Raw genomic sequence first — 14,494 nt, forward strand, 5'->3', positions numbered from 1 at the left:
TTTTAGTGGTGGCTGCTGTACGCCCAACCACACCCTCAATGCTCACATGACTTCCATGTCACAATAAGCAAATGAGATATTTGTAAGTGTGCCCAGAAATGCCATGCTGGGGTGATATGCATTGAACATGTAAACAGAGATATACCACATTAATTTTATAATCAATGGGTGAAACCACAAGAATCATCAAGGTACACTAAAATGTTAGCAAATAAATAAATCAAATTTATTCTGTAGGCAAGCTTTTCCCATCTTGAAGTCTTCCACTGGTGCAGTAAATTGATTCAGTAAGCTACGAAAAATATAATTCCACTATAGTCTTGGGCACCAGTCAAAAAACAGAACATCAAAAATTAACGTATATATATCTAGCAGCATGGCACAAACTGTAAAGATCCATGATCAGACAGTTGACCATGCAAAACCTTGTATGTATACAGTCGTCTGCATGGTGGAACAAACAGGGATATTGACCAATGCAATCAGCAACCATGATTTCACCCCGACTCCAAAAGCCCAAAGACTGCCATTGTCCACGGAATGTTTTTTTTGTTTGTTATTTTGTGTCCAGAAGGTGACAACAAAATAATAAGGGAAAAAGCTGGGAGTTTCAATGACAAGTTTGTCAGCGGGATTTAATGAAGTTATACTGGTCTTGGCATGTACAAACCTGACTCATTGGAGGAGAAGAGATGCCACAAGGCAAACTCCTGTACAGTACAAGATTGAAGATGATACAGACATCAAACATATTCCTCTGACACAGTTTTATCACATGAACAAACAAAAGCCGATCTGATGGTACACCTTGCACAAGTAATACTCAATTGTGAAACACATTCACCTTGGCCATTCAGCATCAGGTCAAAACAGATGCAAACTTTGAAGACAGCAATCATGAAGAAGCTGATGCAATCATGATCTGTCTGACAGCCAAAGCATCTATATGGTGTCCAAATGCAGAACTTGTGTTTTTACACCAGATAGGGATGTTTTGGTTCTGGCCATATAAACTTATAATCTAACACAGGAAAAAGTCAGGAAAAAAGATCTCTGTCTTTTGTAGTATGTACAAGGAAAAGATCTCTGTCACCTGGATATGGTTAATAAGGTAGTTCATCTGGTGGTCGAAATAGGTTGACAGATCCACTCGTTTCATGTGAATGGTTGCATAATTTATATTGGTGCTGTGGTGGCCATCTTTCATGGCCAATCATTGCAGGTATACTAGCTGGTAATCTGTACACACTTTGGATGGCTATTCAAGCAAGCAAGCAAGCTTCTCTATTTCATCTTCACTTCTTTTATAAGTTCACCCTAAATTCGCAGTTTCAGCAGCACTGTGATCTGGAAGTCCACATCAGGCAGCTTTGCATGTACTGCTAAAACCACTCCATTTTGCTTATTCCTGCCCCTCAGTTCCAGTGAATGCAGGAACATAGATAGGTAAAGCTTGTGGATTTTCCTTGCCCAAAGCTCTCCATATTGGTCGAATATCTATGATACCCAATACCAATAAAATGGCTGAAATGTTACGTTCTATAAGAGTTTATCTATGTAATATGGCTTAGAGAGATTTAAGATGGCATATGTTCAGTAAACAACTTACAGAACAATAAGTTACCACCACAATAGAAGAGCACATAAACTGTGTACATTTACAAAATTGGGTATGATACCAAGCCACTGTCATGCATCAACAGACTTTTGAGCTTCTACAATAAGGACACAAATGGCCAGTTGCTGCCTGTCACCATAATGATTTTTCCTGCACCACAAACCATTATTGAGTTAGTTAGTAGAACTAACTGCTCCATGCTAAAATGCCCATGCCGATGCAACAACTTATCTTCTGTTTGTGTAGGTGAATGTAAACACAATAAAGACTTTAAAATCTAAATAATAACAGTGCATGATGATGATTATTAGGGATAATCTGTTTATACGTATATTGAATTAGCTGCATTAGTTATATGTATATATATATATATATATATATATATATATATACACCATCATGCAATAACTAACTACCAAATAAACTTTCTTAACACTTTAGAGGTATATTAATGGATTCTGTGGGTATGAAAACATAGGAGTAATGTTTGTTTGCAAGTCTGTCAATATGAAACTGACATCATGCAGAGAAATTTGCATTTTATAGGGTGCTATTTTAAAACTGAAATTAACTACCATATAGCCATCTGTGCAAATTTAAACATTGATTTTCAGATTCCTCATGCTCTAAGCTTTCCAGAAAATAATAGGTTTGCTAATCCCCATAAACTTTGAACAAAACTTTACTTTTGACATAGTGAAGTTGACTAACTGTAATTCTATATTATGCTATAAGTAATTTAGTTTAGGAGGCATGTTTTGAAGTGTATGGTGGCTGAGAAAGATCAGTCACATTTTCGTGTGCGATTACTTAGTATGATTTCAGAAGTATTTATATCGTGCTAAGTGACCGCAAGGTATACATACCATCAATTTACAGTATAATGTTGCTTTATAGCTAACTGCTTGCTATTGAATGGAATACTGCTGCTACTTGTGTTATATACAGGTACTTATTAAATGACTGCATATATAGCAATGTTGCTGTTCATTACTTCAACCAGCAGCTTCCTATTACCTGCCATTGTTGAGGATTGCTGTTGTTCTGATAATACTGCTGCTTGCGCTTGCTGCTGTGTGTTGGTTGTATTCACTTTATTAGAACTGTCTATTTTAATTCCATGATCTTCTGGCTACAGCAAAGCAGCTAAACCTGAATACCAGCAAATAGTTTCAATTAAGTTTCTACTGTCAATGCCTCACAGTTGATCTGCCTAGGACGCTATCTTAAGGAGAGCATCACTGTTATGCACTGTATATAGGTTATGAACCAACCTTTCTCTCATTGCCATCAATACTTAATAAAGCAGCAGCTGCAATTTCCATCAATGCCTCTTGAAGAATTTTTTTTGCCCGTAGGCTGTAGTAATTTAAGAGAGTGGACTAATCACTCAAAAACTTTACCTCTGATGCCATCCTTTCTTTTGATGCGGTAGATGTGCAGGTTCACCAGTCATAATAATGCTACAAAAAGTAAACAAACAAGTATAAGGAAAAATTAAGAATTTTAAGTTCTCATACAAAGGAAGTAGGGAAACAAGGGGTCGTCTATACACCTGAAGGTATACTAGTGGACATTTAATCCAAGTATGGACTGAAGTAGGATTAATCCCCACTAGGATATCTGCAGGTGTATGCAACCTCCCTTGTTTTTCTATAATCCCTCAAGAAAAAAACATTAAACATTTTTTTGTACTTGTACTAGTTAAATGATACTTTTATTTATTTATAAGCTTAGCTGTTACCTCGTTTGTCACATGCACCTACATAAACTTTGACACAATTAAGCTAAAACATTAGACTACTATCAAAACAATTTAACTTTATTGATAATGCTGTACTATAGGCAGTTTTGTAGTTAATTGATATATAGTTGCCAGTAAAAATTATTTTTAAGGGATATTACCTTTTAGTACTATACCCATCAATGCACAATGTATACAAGTTAATAAATTAGTTTACTCTCTAGAATTCCTATGGATATAATTACATGAAAATAAGGAGGAAACATCCTGACCACCTGGTAGATTCCTGTAAGCATTCAAGCATAAATCGGATGGCTGCAGGTTCGAGGCTACCCAAGTCCAGTCATGGATTTTTCCCAACTTTTCAAACACACCTTAAGTAGCTAAAGTCTTTGAGCAGGCTGTAGGACCAGGTGTCCTACAGACCTTCAGCACTTGTGCTGTAAAGCATTAATAAGTAAAAAAGTTCACAGGAAATTGATAATATCTACATGTAACAAAAACATCAGAAATGCATTGCATGGTACAAAATGTAGAATGCATATACAACTTAAGTTACATATTACAGTAATACAGGTATTATGTACAGTAGATGCGTGACCTAAATTAAAAAGGGACAAAATTAAGCATTATGGTTCACCATGCAATTTACAATAACATACTAAAGTATCAAAAATATGCATGTACAAAGTATAAAACGAAAGAACATACAACTTTGGTAATAGTTACTTTCTAACTGTATATACGGTTGAAAAAGGAGCAAAAATATGTAGTGTAAAGTAATCTTTGATCTTAGTACACAATCAGTCTATGTTTGTAGTGACTAGCTATTACTATGTGTCGATTCTTCAACATCACTATGCCACAAGGAGTGGTGAACCTTTGATTGCCTTGATATGTACCCTTAATTTCTAGGAAAAAGGTTCCATCTTCTTTAAAAACCAGCACAGAATTAGTACCAAAAGAACTGACTAGCAAATACTTATCTTGAGTGTAGTAAATCCCACATGGATGCAGTAACTGAGCAGAAATATTTGCAAAGTTGCCAAAAACTTTAAGGAATTGTCCTTGTGGAGAAAACATCTGCACCCTGTGATTACAAGTATCAGTAACAAATATCTGGCCTTCATTGCAATTCATTGCAACATCAATAGGTTCATTAAATGCACCAGGTTCAGCACCAAGCTTTCCAAAGCAGCTATCAAACTTCTCATTTTTGAAAACTTGAATTCTGTGGTTGTGTCGGTCACACACAAACAAATGTTCAGATTGAGAAACAAGGAGACCATGAGGGGACTTAAATTCACCTTTACCTGAACCTGACTGTCCGTAATTCCGGTAATATTTTTAATGTCAATAAAGCCTTTTCTTCCAATCACGTGGGAAGGTTTAAAATCATGATCAAATACAACTAGCTGATCGGTGGAATCATCATTGACGATAAGTTCACTGTTAGGTCCTACAGCCATCAAATATGGAAATTGCAAGTGTTTGCTTTGTGGCCTAAAGTATTCATTTGGTATCTCATCTCTGTGCTTGCTTTTTAGCCATACAAATTCATCTGTTAGCTCATATCTGTTAACAACTCCTACATTTTCAGTGGTGTTTACTGTTATCTGCTTTTTTTCAGTGTTGTTTATACTTTTTGTCCAGTAAACTGACAAAGAATGAGTTTCTTTTCTATTAGGTATATACCATATATGATAGACTCCATCTGACTGCTCTTCAATTTCTAAATTTTGCACAAACCCTTCCTCAGTGCAGTTGATTTTTAAATTCTCTGACTGGTCTGGTACAGGAAAGCCATACACATCTCTCAGTGTAACAATCAGTTTAACCCAGTACCCAACCCTTGTAACTTCTACAGTATAGGTAAGCAGATAAAGATTTGCTTGTGTTACAACATCATCTGCCCTTTTGATTACCCAATTGTTGAATGGAAATAATAGTTTTGTGTTTACCATGCCACCACAAAATTCAAGAAAGTTTGCAAGTTGGCCTTCTATTATTGTGGCCTTTCTTTTCTGTATCATAATTAAAGTTATCCTATTATCACTCTCATTTACTAACTGTCTCTCTTCTACTCTACCATCTACACTGTCAATAATGCTCGGTTCATTTATGTATAATATACTGCTGGCCTGTGTCTCATAATGTTGAATTTCCTGGAGCCTGTTTAATATTTGACTCAACAACTGTTTCATTGAATCAACAATGCCTTTAACTTTCTCCTCTAATTTAGAGACCATTTCATCATTATGGTCAAATTCATGGTTGGGATGACATTTCGTAACACAATCACGACAAACTAGCATGCCACAAGTCTTACAGTACAAGTCCAGTGGTTGCTTAGCATGAACACCACAAGTCTTTGATGCTTCATTCATTAGTATTTCATTTGGGTCTTGCAAATACTCCTCAGCTGTAATCACTTTATTGTGATGGGACTTGAACTCTTTCCATGTATCATGCACTATTTTGCAAGCTGAACAATGGGAATTCTTGCATTTTCTACACCACATGATAGCTGAATAACCACCATTGCATCTGTCACACTTCCTATACAAAAAATCTGATTTGAATTCCTTTCGTGTTTGGCTAATATCCATTAAACGATCTATGAATGCATTGGTGGACATGGGCAGTATCTGATCTTGTGTAAATTGCAGATTACACACTGGACAGCAAAACACTTCTGCAGTGAATTCCTTAGTTTCCTTAGAAATGCAATTCTTACAGAAAGCGTGCAGACATGGTACAGTGTGTGGATCTGTATAAACCCGATCACAAATCAAACAAGTTACTTGTTTTTCAAACTGTTGCCATTTTATCTCTACTTCATGCATCTTTTCTTCATCATGATCCGTGTATTCAGTGACTACATTTAAAACAGCACAGTAGTAACAATCTTGTCAATTGTCACATTTACACATTTTAAGTATCTGTGTTCATTTTCAACTAGATAATTAATCAGGAATTTGGTTATCATTAGTCACTATATTACACTAGGGACTTGCACAGAATGCTACTGAGGGTCTGTATAGCAGGGAGTCAGAAACATGATGCTAAACCTCTGTTGAATGCAGATAAAATCCCAGACCAGCTCACTGTAAAAAATGCCCAAAAAATGACAAAAAGCATACGTTGTTTCAGCAGAACTGTTAATTGCTGTTTCAACATTCTGGATGTTTTAACGAAAAGTGACTGCTAGTGTAACGACAATTTTTTACTTTAACAAGAAAATGATGTTACAGCAACAAAAATTTCCCATTGTTATTTTAATAAATGAAGTGTTTGCTGTTTTTTTGCAGCAGGGATAACAAGTTCTTTGTTAAAATGAAAAATCCTTTTTTACAGTGAGATGGTAACTTCATCCACAGACATGCAGCTTGACTCACAGACAGTGGCGGTAAGTGCCTGAGGAGCCTGGGATCCAGGATTACCTCTGCATTCAACCTGTACTTAAACATCAATAGTTTTCATTATAGGGGTTGATTGTTTGAATTAGAAAAATTACATTTTTAATCATCATAGTTGCCAAATATTCTATATGAATACCATGGAATTTGTATGTCTTAAAAAGCAGTATTGCATTGAAATTACTGTACAAGTGTATTTAAAAGTTATGAAAAACAAAGTAGGGATCCAAGTGATAAATACTATTAAAACAAGACATATGAATGATGACATATCCCTGTGGAAAAATCCCTATATTGGCATATTATAATAGTTTGTTCAATGCCAAAGTAGAGATGTTCCTATAGGGCTATGTTGTAATACTATCATTCATATCTCTGTTTCAATAGTTTTTATCACTTGGATCCCTACTTCATTTTTCAAATTAATTACAATAGTTTCTTTTTTTGCTATAGCATATACCGTATAGCAGGTTATTTTCAAAACAGAAAATTTTGCACAAGAAGCAAAATCTGAAATTTGAAGAATTTTAATTTCGAAGAGTGCATATTTCGGAGTCCAGATGGATTTCAAATAAACAGAAATTCGTGTCATGAAGTATTGCAGATGCATGAATTTTTTTCCAAAACTGACTTACTGATGGATAATCCCCATCCTTGCGCACTGAAGAGAAGCCGGACTGAGGGATTCTTGAGTGGAGTAAATTCACTGGCTCGATCGCGCTCGATCGTAGCTAGCTATCTGCCATAGTTTCTGGCATCAATTCCCATTCTGGATCACCTGTTTTCTGGTTATTGGCATAGTAATGATACAGTTTACCCATTATCATCAGTAATACTGAGCTAAAACTCGAGGAATCCACAAACAAATCACCAAAAGTTGGATCGTTGCTTTCACTTGTGGCAATTTATTTTCAAAGAACACCCGGACGTGGCAATTTATTTTCGATAAGAAGGACCTCTTCGAAATATCCGAAAATAAAAACCTTTCGAAAATTACCGGCTATACGGTAATATATACACATGTTGTGGATACACCTGTGTTATAGCTATGATATGTTCTATCAAGAACATTGAACGTGGCTGTTATATTTAGGTGACTGCTTTATTAGAGTATCTTGAGTGGGCCTCAGATGACTAGCCTATGTATATTTTCAAAGGGTGTGATCTTTCCTTTCATCATGCTACCAAAGTGGCACAGTCAATATGATCAATTACAATAAGTATGGTTAGATCATTAAATGGCATCTCAGTGATCAATCATTATTGGTGCTGCTAGATCATGGTAAATCCCTTGAGCAGCTCCATGTGCCATAGATAGTAGAGGAATATACAGGGGGCATAATATTCGTGGCAACTAAATACAGAGTGTCAATACAGAAAATTAATGTCTTGATATGGTTTCATTGAATAGAGATGATGACCAGCCTGACTGAAGATAAAAGGAAAGGCAAGGTGTCGGAACCCCTAAAGGCACATGCTACTGGTGAGTTTGTTATTGTGGCATAACATGGTGGCCATAAGATCCAATATTTAGCCTCTAGCTTTGTGACTGTAGTCAGGCAGGTAGGCAAGCAGACCTGTCTATATATATATTATACTGAAAAGCACAGACATGGTTTCAGCACATGAAAAATACTATACCATCTAGCTTCATCTTCTTTGCTAAAGGCTCCTCATCTGTTTGCTCTTCAGCAACAGTTGAACTATCACCTGTATAAAACAAATACATAAGTTAAGCATAAATACAAGCAGGAATCAAGACACACAGTAGTGTGTAGTGTAGCCAAGAAAACCAGCACATTACACCATGTGTATATTGACGGGAAGAAAGAAAACACCATTTTCATGCCTGCATAGCTCCATGGTTCCTTCTCCACAGCACACTATTTTTGCATTATAACCTGCCAGGTACGGTAGACCAGACAGCAAATTTGATTAAATTTGCTCTACTCATTTGTGAGATATGGATGGCCAAAGTTTTAATTTTTTCATTGTTTTTCCTTTTTCTTATTCTTAATGGGTCTATGGGAGCCTAGATAATTTTCTTTTTGCACTTTGAAATGTAAAAATTGTTATAAAACATAAATGTGTGACTCGGTTGCCTTGAAATTTTGGTACAGATAAGGAGCATATATATATATATATATCAAATTCTCATACTAAGAATTTGATAAATATCCACAGTGCTATGAACATTTATTCAAGTTAAAAATTGAACTTTTGTCACGGCTATAGGATAAACCACTTATAGGTTATTAATACCTTGAAATTTGGTATGTACGTAGGCTGATTATCGTAGCAGTACCTCTTTGATGGTTTGAAGTACAATATAGCTCAGTTCCAAAGTAATGTCCACCCACATCTTAGGCACATTTTGCCCACTAATTGTGCATGTCTCATGCGTCCATATCAAATTACGCTGTCACCACATAGAATCTATGTACATGTCACAATGCAAGTTTACTTGCAGTACAAATTGCGAGAGGACCCGACTTGCCCTTGTTTTGCACACGTTTTAGATGCAAGTGAATGTTACCTTGGAGCTAAGCTGTACCATACCAGCTAGAGAGTTACAAAGCAAAAACCAAACAACTGTAAATCACGGGTCGAGATACTCTAATAAAACAGTCAGCATGGGGCAAAAGTGTATAAAAATGTCAGGAAAACTTAACAGAGTTCAAATCAGAGACCTCCATACTGAACACCAAATCATTAACCACTGAGCCACTGCTATCATGATCACCCTTAATTTCTACTTTACAAATGAAAACTCTATAGCTACTGTACAATCTACTAAATTGTTTAGAAAATTCCATTTAATTCCTCAAAAAAAAGTGTATGCTGTATTAGAGTATTACAATAATATTACCAAAAAGTCAAAAACATGTAATGTTTTTATAGTGGAACTTGTGTATAACGGTCACCTTGGGGTCAGATATATCTGGCCTTTATATACAATGGCTGTTACAGAGAAAAGCCTGCATAGGGCGGTCAGCAGCATTTTAGAGGCTATGACTAGAGATTTCCAACCTACCGATTTTTCACATACATGTTTGCTAATCAAATTGCACCCCTTCAACAAGTGTTTCACGAGCTGCTGTTCTAGTATGTAGTAGCCAATGCTTCGTACTTCGCAATACACTTTACCGAATTGAATTTCATCCAGTATTTATTGAAATACACGAAATCAAGTTTGAGAAATAAAATTTCCCAATGGGAGCCCATACAAAAATTCTGTACGACGTAATGTATGGGAAAACACGGGATTTTACGGCACCACTTGTAGTCAAATGTTATCGAGTTTTCCGCGAGTTTTCCGCGAGTTTCTGTGACCTGTAAGGCTGAAAGAAGTGATCCTAGGCAAAGTAGGTACGCTGATTCTGATTTTGGCGTCGGTTTTCTGATGAAAAAATGTTTTGTGGTGGTCAACGACGAAAATTTGTCTTGTGAAAGGGTGCAGCACCAACTAGGAGACTTCAGAATTCTACGTTACAACCATCCTGGCGTTCAAGACATCCATCCACATCAATCCAAGTATAGTTTGAAAGTGAGCAGTTTGTTGTGTTGCGCGGAATTGCTTTATAGCATGCAAGGTGATGCATAACTTTTGAAAAAGCAGTGTTTGGCAATTGATACCAACCTTGTAAGGCTTCACAACTACCTGTTGTGATGTTCTGATATGCACGCTACTGTTATTGTCCATTTTGTTGCAGCTGCATGACTGTAATTCTAGTCAGAGACAGTTTATTGTTTCCTTTTGTTGTACAATGATGTCATCATATTATATAATAATTACTATCTTCTGTACTTTTGGTGTGGCAAATAAAGTGAAGTAGTATCAAAAAATTGCTGCCTTACAATAATATTGAAGAGTGGTGGTCATATATGTCAGAATCCAATTGTTATATTTTGCAAAGTAATTGTTAATTGTGCCCTGTAATGTCAAAGGTCACTCTGTAATACAATGTCACTAGTTAATCATCTGTAAATACGTGTGGGGTACACCTATACTTAATTTGATTTACAGAACTCATGCTATTCTTGACAAATTACTGACTCAAACATTTAATATTACAGGTGGTCTTTATACAAAGAGTGGTCACTCTTGAGAGGTCTTACCTAGCTCATGCATTTTACTACATTAAGTGGTTTATGTGGTGAAAATTTCATGTCATTAGGAGATTCATAGTCAAATTTATGGCACTTTGGATATTGTGCTTGGTGCCGTGCTAATGTACAGAAAAGTCCTAAAAATGTCGTACACAAAAATCACCACTCTGCTGACTTCTTTTGCGTGTATCTTTTGGCAGGAGCCACCGATTGAGGTGCGGTTTGCACTAAAATGATTCTAATAGATAGCACAATATTTGCTATACCAAAGAATTTAAGGAATGTAAAATTTTTAATTTGGTTGGAAATCTCTACTATGACCATAATAAAAGGGTAATTACTATTAAGAGACTCGCGCCAAATGTAATTTCCGTTTTGTTAACAATGATAGTACAGAAATGGCAAGGTGAGCTTGCTATTTGTTATGAAGGTTGTTAAAGGCCACTGAGCAATAAAGTCAGATAGACTATACAATCTTCATTGAAAGGCAGGAAGTACGACAATTAGAAGGGCCGACCATGGTGCCAGCTAGATTATTGGCTGAACAAGCCACTAATTGTTCATTATAGGGCAGCGACCGTTAAAAAGAGCTGAAGTTTTATGTATACAGTGATTCATAGGTGAATTCTTGGCTGGCCTCTATACACATTAGACAGCTGACCGCTTAATACATACAAGCCACAGTGCATATATTTGTATGGGAAAATATTTGGGACCTGGTGACCATGGCCGTTATACAAAGGTGGCTGTTTAGTCCAGGTGACTGTTAACACAGGTTTCATTGTACATTACCGGTACACAGTTGATACACTTGAAAATGGAAATTCTGAGCAATAATTTGCCCTCGGTTATTATTGCCAGAGCCTGAAATTATTTTCCAACTATTTCTGGCTAAATAATGTCTGATCACACTTATAAAGTTATTATACAGTACTATTGAGCATGTCCAATCACATAACAGGATTCGTCAGATAATTTCCAAAACATAATTTCAGGTCCTGTATTCCTCAGACACAGTTTATCCTCACAATTGTCAACCATGCTCTTTAAAAAGGTACTAGCTGCTTTTGCTGACTTGATATGTTTGAACACAGAGACACCTTTGTGCTTGAGATGTTGTGGTTTAATGCAAAAGTTTACCACATCACACAGAAATGAAGCTATTTACCTTCCACTTAATAATTTGTTACAGGGCTATACGATATTAGATACTCTCCTCTCCCATATTATTAACTCTTACTTCTATACCAATATTAGCTTACTTGGCTTGAAATCCTCCGGCATTTTCGACCATTCATATACAGCATCCTGCAATTGAAAGTCAATGTAGCACAAGGGGATATTGCTAATATAACAATAGAAAGGCTGGAACAATTACTGCAAACACTTGGGTACTTAATAAGAATTAAGGAATTTGGTTTATAAAACTGGTACTCCAGTACTCATTAAGATCACATGACCCAGTTACTAGTGCACATGATGTACAGGGTATGTCATGTAGAAAAGGCACCATGAAGACTATGGAGTTTAATTTGTAAAATGTTGGCTTACACACTGTAATACAGTGTGTGTTAGGATCATTGTTGTTCCTGTAAACTACAGACAATCCATGTTACATAAGTATTGTTACAAGTAGCTAGCATTCCTCAGCGCTTGACCATTCATACTAAGGAATACTAGTACAAATCCATAATCATTTCACCTCTAATGTATAGCCAAAATTTTTATAGGTAAGATGTGAAAATTTAGTACATTTTTAAACATGCATTAACCCTTAAACCCGCAGAGAACTTTTGGGGAATGTGTACACAATATGGGCACGCATGGCGACACCAGGTGGGGTAACTTAATTCTTACGGCCTACAAATATACATTGATTAAAAGTCTGCTCACTGAGCTACTTGGAGAAGGTTAAATGAACACTGTAACTACAGTGGCTTACTTGTTATGAAGCGATGAACAGCGACGAGTCACATCTGTGTTCCAAAATTTTTGCCACATGTTTAATTTTGATTGTGGGTTTACTCACATGAGTCATATATGACGATAGAAAATTAATGGCAAATTGAATGGAAGTTGTTGCAAGGCGATAGGAGCAACCGCCATCGAGTTGTTGACCATTTTATAAAGCTATGTAAAGTTATGTTCACGGCTAGTTTCGGCCTCACCATTTAGCATTAGGGTAAAACCTTAAACCTATAACCCTTGTTACATCACAAGTAGAATGACATAAAATGTGTAGCTATAGGATGGATGGTTCAAAAGTTACAGCGCTTTGTGCAAGGCATGCGTATTTGGGCCAGTTTTCTGGCCTATGTGGGTTTGCTAGGCCTACTATTATCACTTTTCAAATATCATAAATAGCAAAATTTTACCCCTTGAAAGTTGCAAGAAATGCTTCAAACTTAATATAGTACTATAAACTCCAGTACTGAGGTAGATAAATTTTATTGTGTAGCTATAGACCAGCATTGAAACCAGGGCACTACTGCTTACCCCCATTGACTTGGATAGCAATTAGGGCTGTGCGATAATGAAAAAAACTATATCTCAATAAGTTTCGATAACAAAAACCATTTTATCATGATAAACGATATTATCTCAATAATAAAATATTGTCATAGAGTACTTATACAAGCACAGTTTGTGTAATAATTGTTTAAGGCTTGCCCTTTCAACATTACCACAGCTGATTGTGACCTTACTCATAAAATACCATCTGTTTGCTTTTAATATACAATAGTCTACGGAGATTTAGGGAGATATCGATAATAGAAAATTCATTATCTTTATCATGATAATGACATAGGTATCATGATAATCATGTTATTGTTATTATCACATAGCTCTAACTCTTTTGGGAAGACCCCATGACTAAAAGGCAGACAAGTGTACAGTAACTCAATTCAATAACGGCTAATGTTACAGGCTTGATATTTTCATTGTTTTGTCCTACTTTGTGTCCCATTTATTTTTGCTGACAACACAAGGTGTCAATTTGCAGTAGTGCATTAAGGTGGCGCTACCGGGTAACCCACATTAATCTTAAGAAGCCAATAAATAACCACAAACAGGTTTGTGGCTTTCCATGAGAAGTACCTATGGGAAGCCATGAATCCATGGTATCTTGCACTAGGAACGATTCATTATGGCACTTGTACGTCTTCGTCAATTAGTGGGTGCCATACTCTATTTATTGTACATGATAGGCCCTATCAGAGCAAATAACTTTCCAAAACAGCATGCTAGGCAATCAAATTTTTGACTGATGGCAGGTACAAAATATCTTCATGTAGCCTTATGGATTAATTTTTTAAAACGTTATCGTAGATTGGAAATATGATTCAGCAAAATGGAAAGATTGCCTTTATACCATGTTCTAATGATAGATCATCATGAACTACCGTAGTGGTTCATAATAGAGATCGCCTATGTTTTTTACAAAATCCTAATAGAACACTCAACTAAACACTACCTTAGAAACCTTTTCCAACCTCAAAAGAAGCCTTAGAAGTTAATTTGGAAGAAGTCTAGGTCCACTAGCAAAGATGAAGTCAAAAGGACTTGATAAAAATACTTTTTTAAAGAACTGAAATCTGCCAT

General features: G+C 36.1%; 1 protein-coding gene across 1 annotated transcript; it reads right to left on the reverse strand.

The window, feature by feature from the left end:
• Positions 1-2,573: 2,573 nt before the first annotated feature.
• Positions 2,574-12,241, reverse strand: LOC136264735 (E3 ubiquitin-protein ligase TRIM33-like). Its single transcript, XM_066059510.1, has 4 exons — positions 12,154-12,241; positions 8,423-8,491; positions 4,676-6,240; positions 2,574-2,750 (listed from the first exon to the last, which is right to left on the reverse strand). Exons 1-4 carry the CDS (start codon positions 12,173-12,175, stop codon positions 2,574-2,576), a joined length of 1,833 nt encoding a protein of 610 aa, XP_065915582.1. The 5' UTR covers positions 12,176-12,241.
• Positions 12,242-14,494: the final 2,253 nt, after the last annotated feature.

This window comes from Dysidea avara, chromosome 8 (genome assembly GCF_963678975.1).
Source record: "Dysidea avara chromosome 8, odDysAvar1.4, whole genome shotgun sequence".
Taxonomy (NCBI): domain Eukaryota; kingdom Metazoa; phylum Porifera; class Demospongiae; order Dictyoceratida; family Dysideidae; genus Dysidea; species Dysidea avara.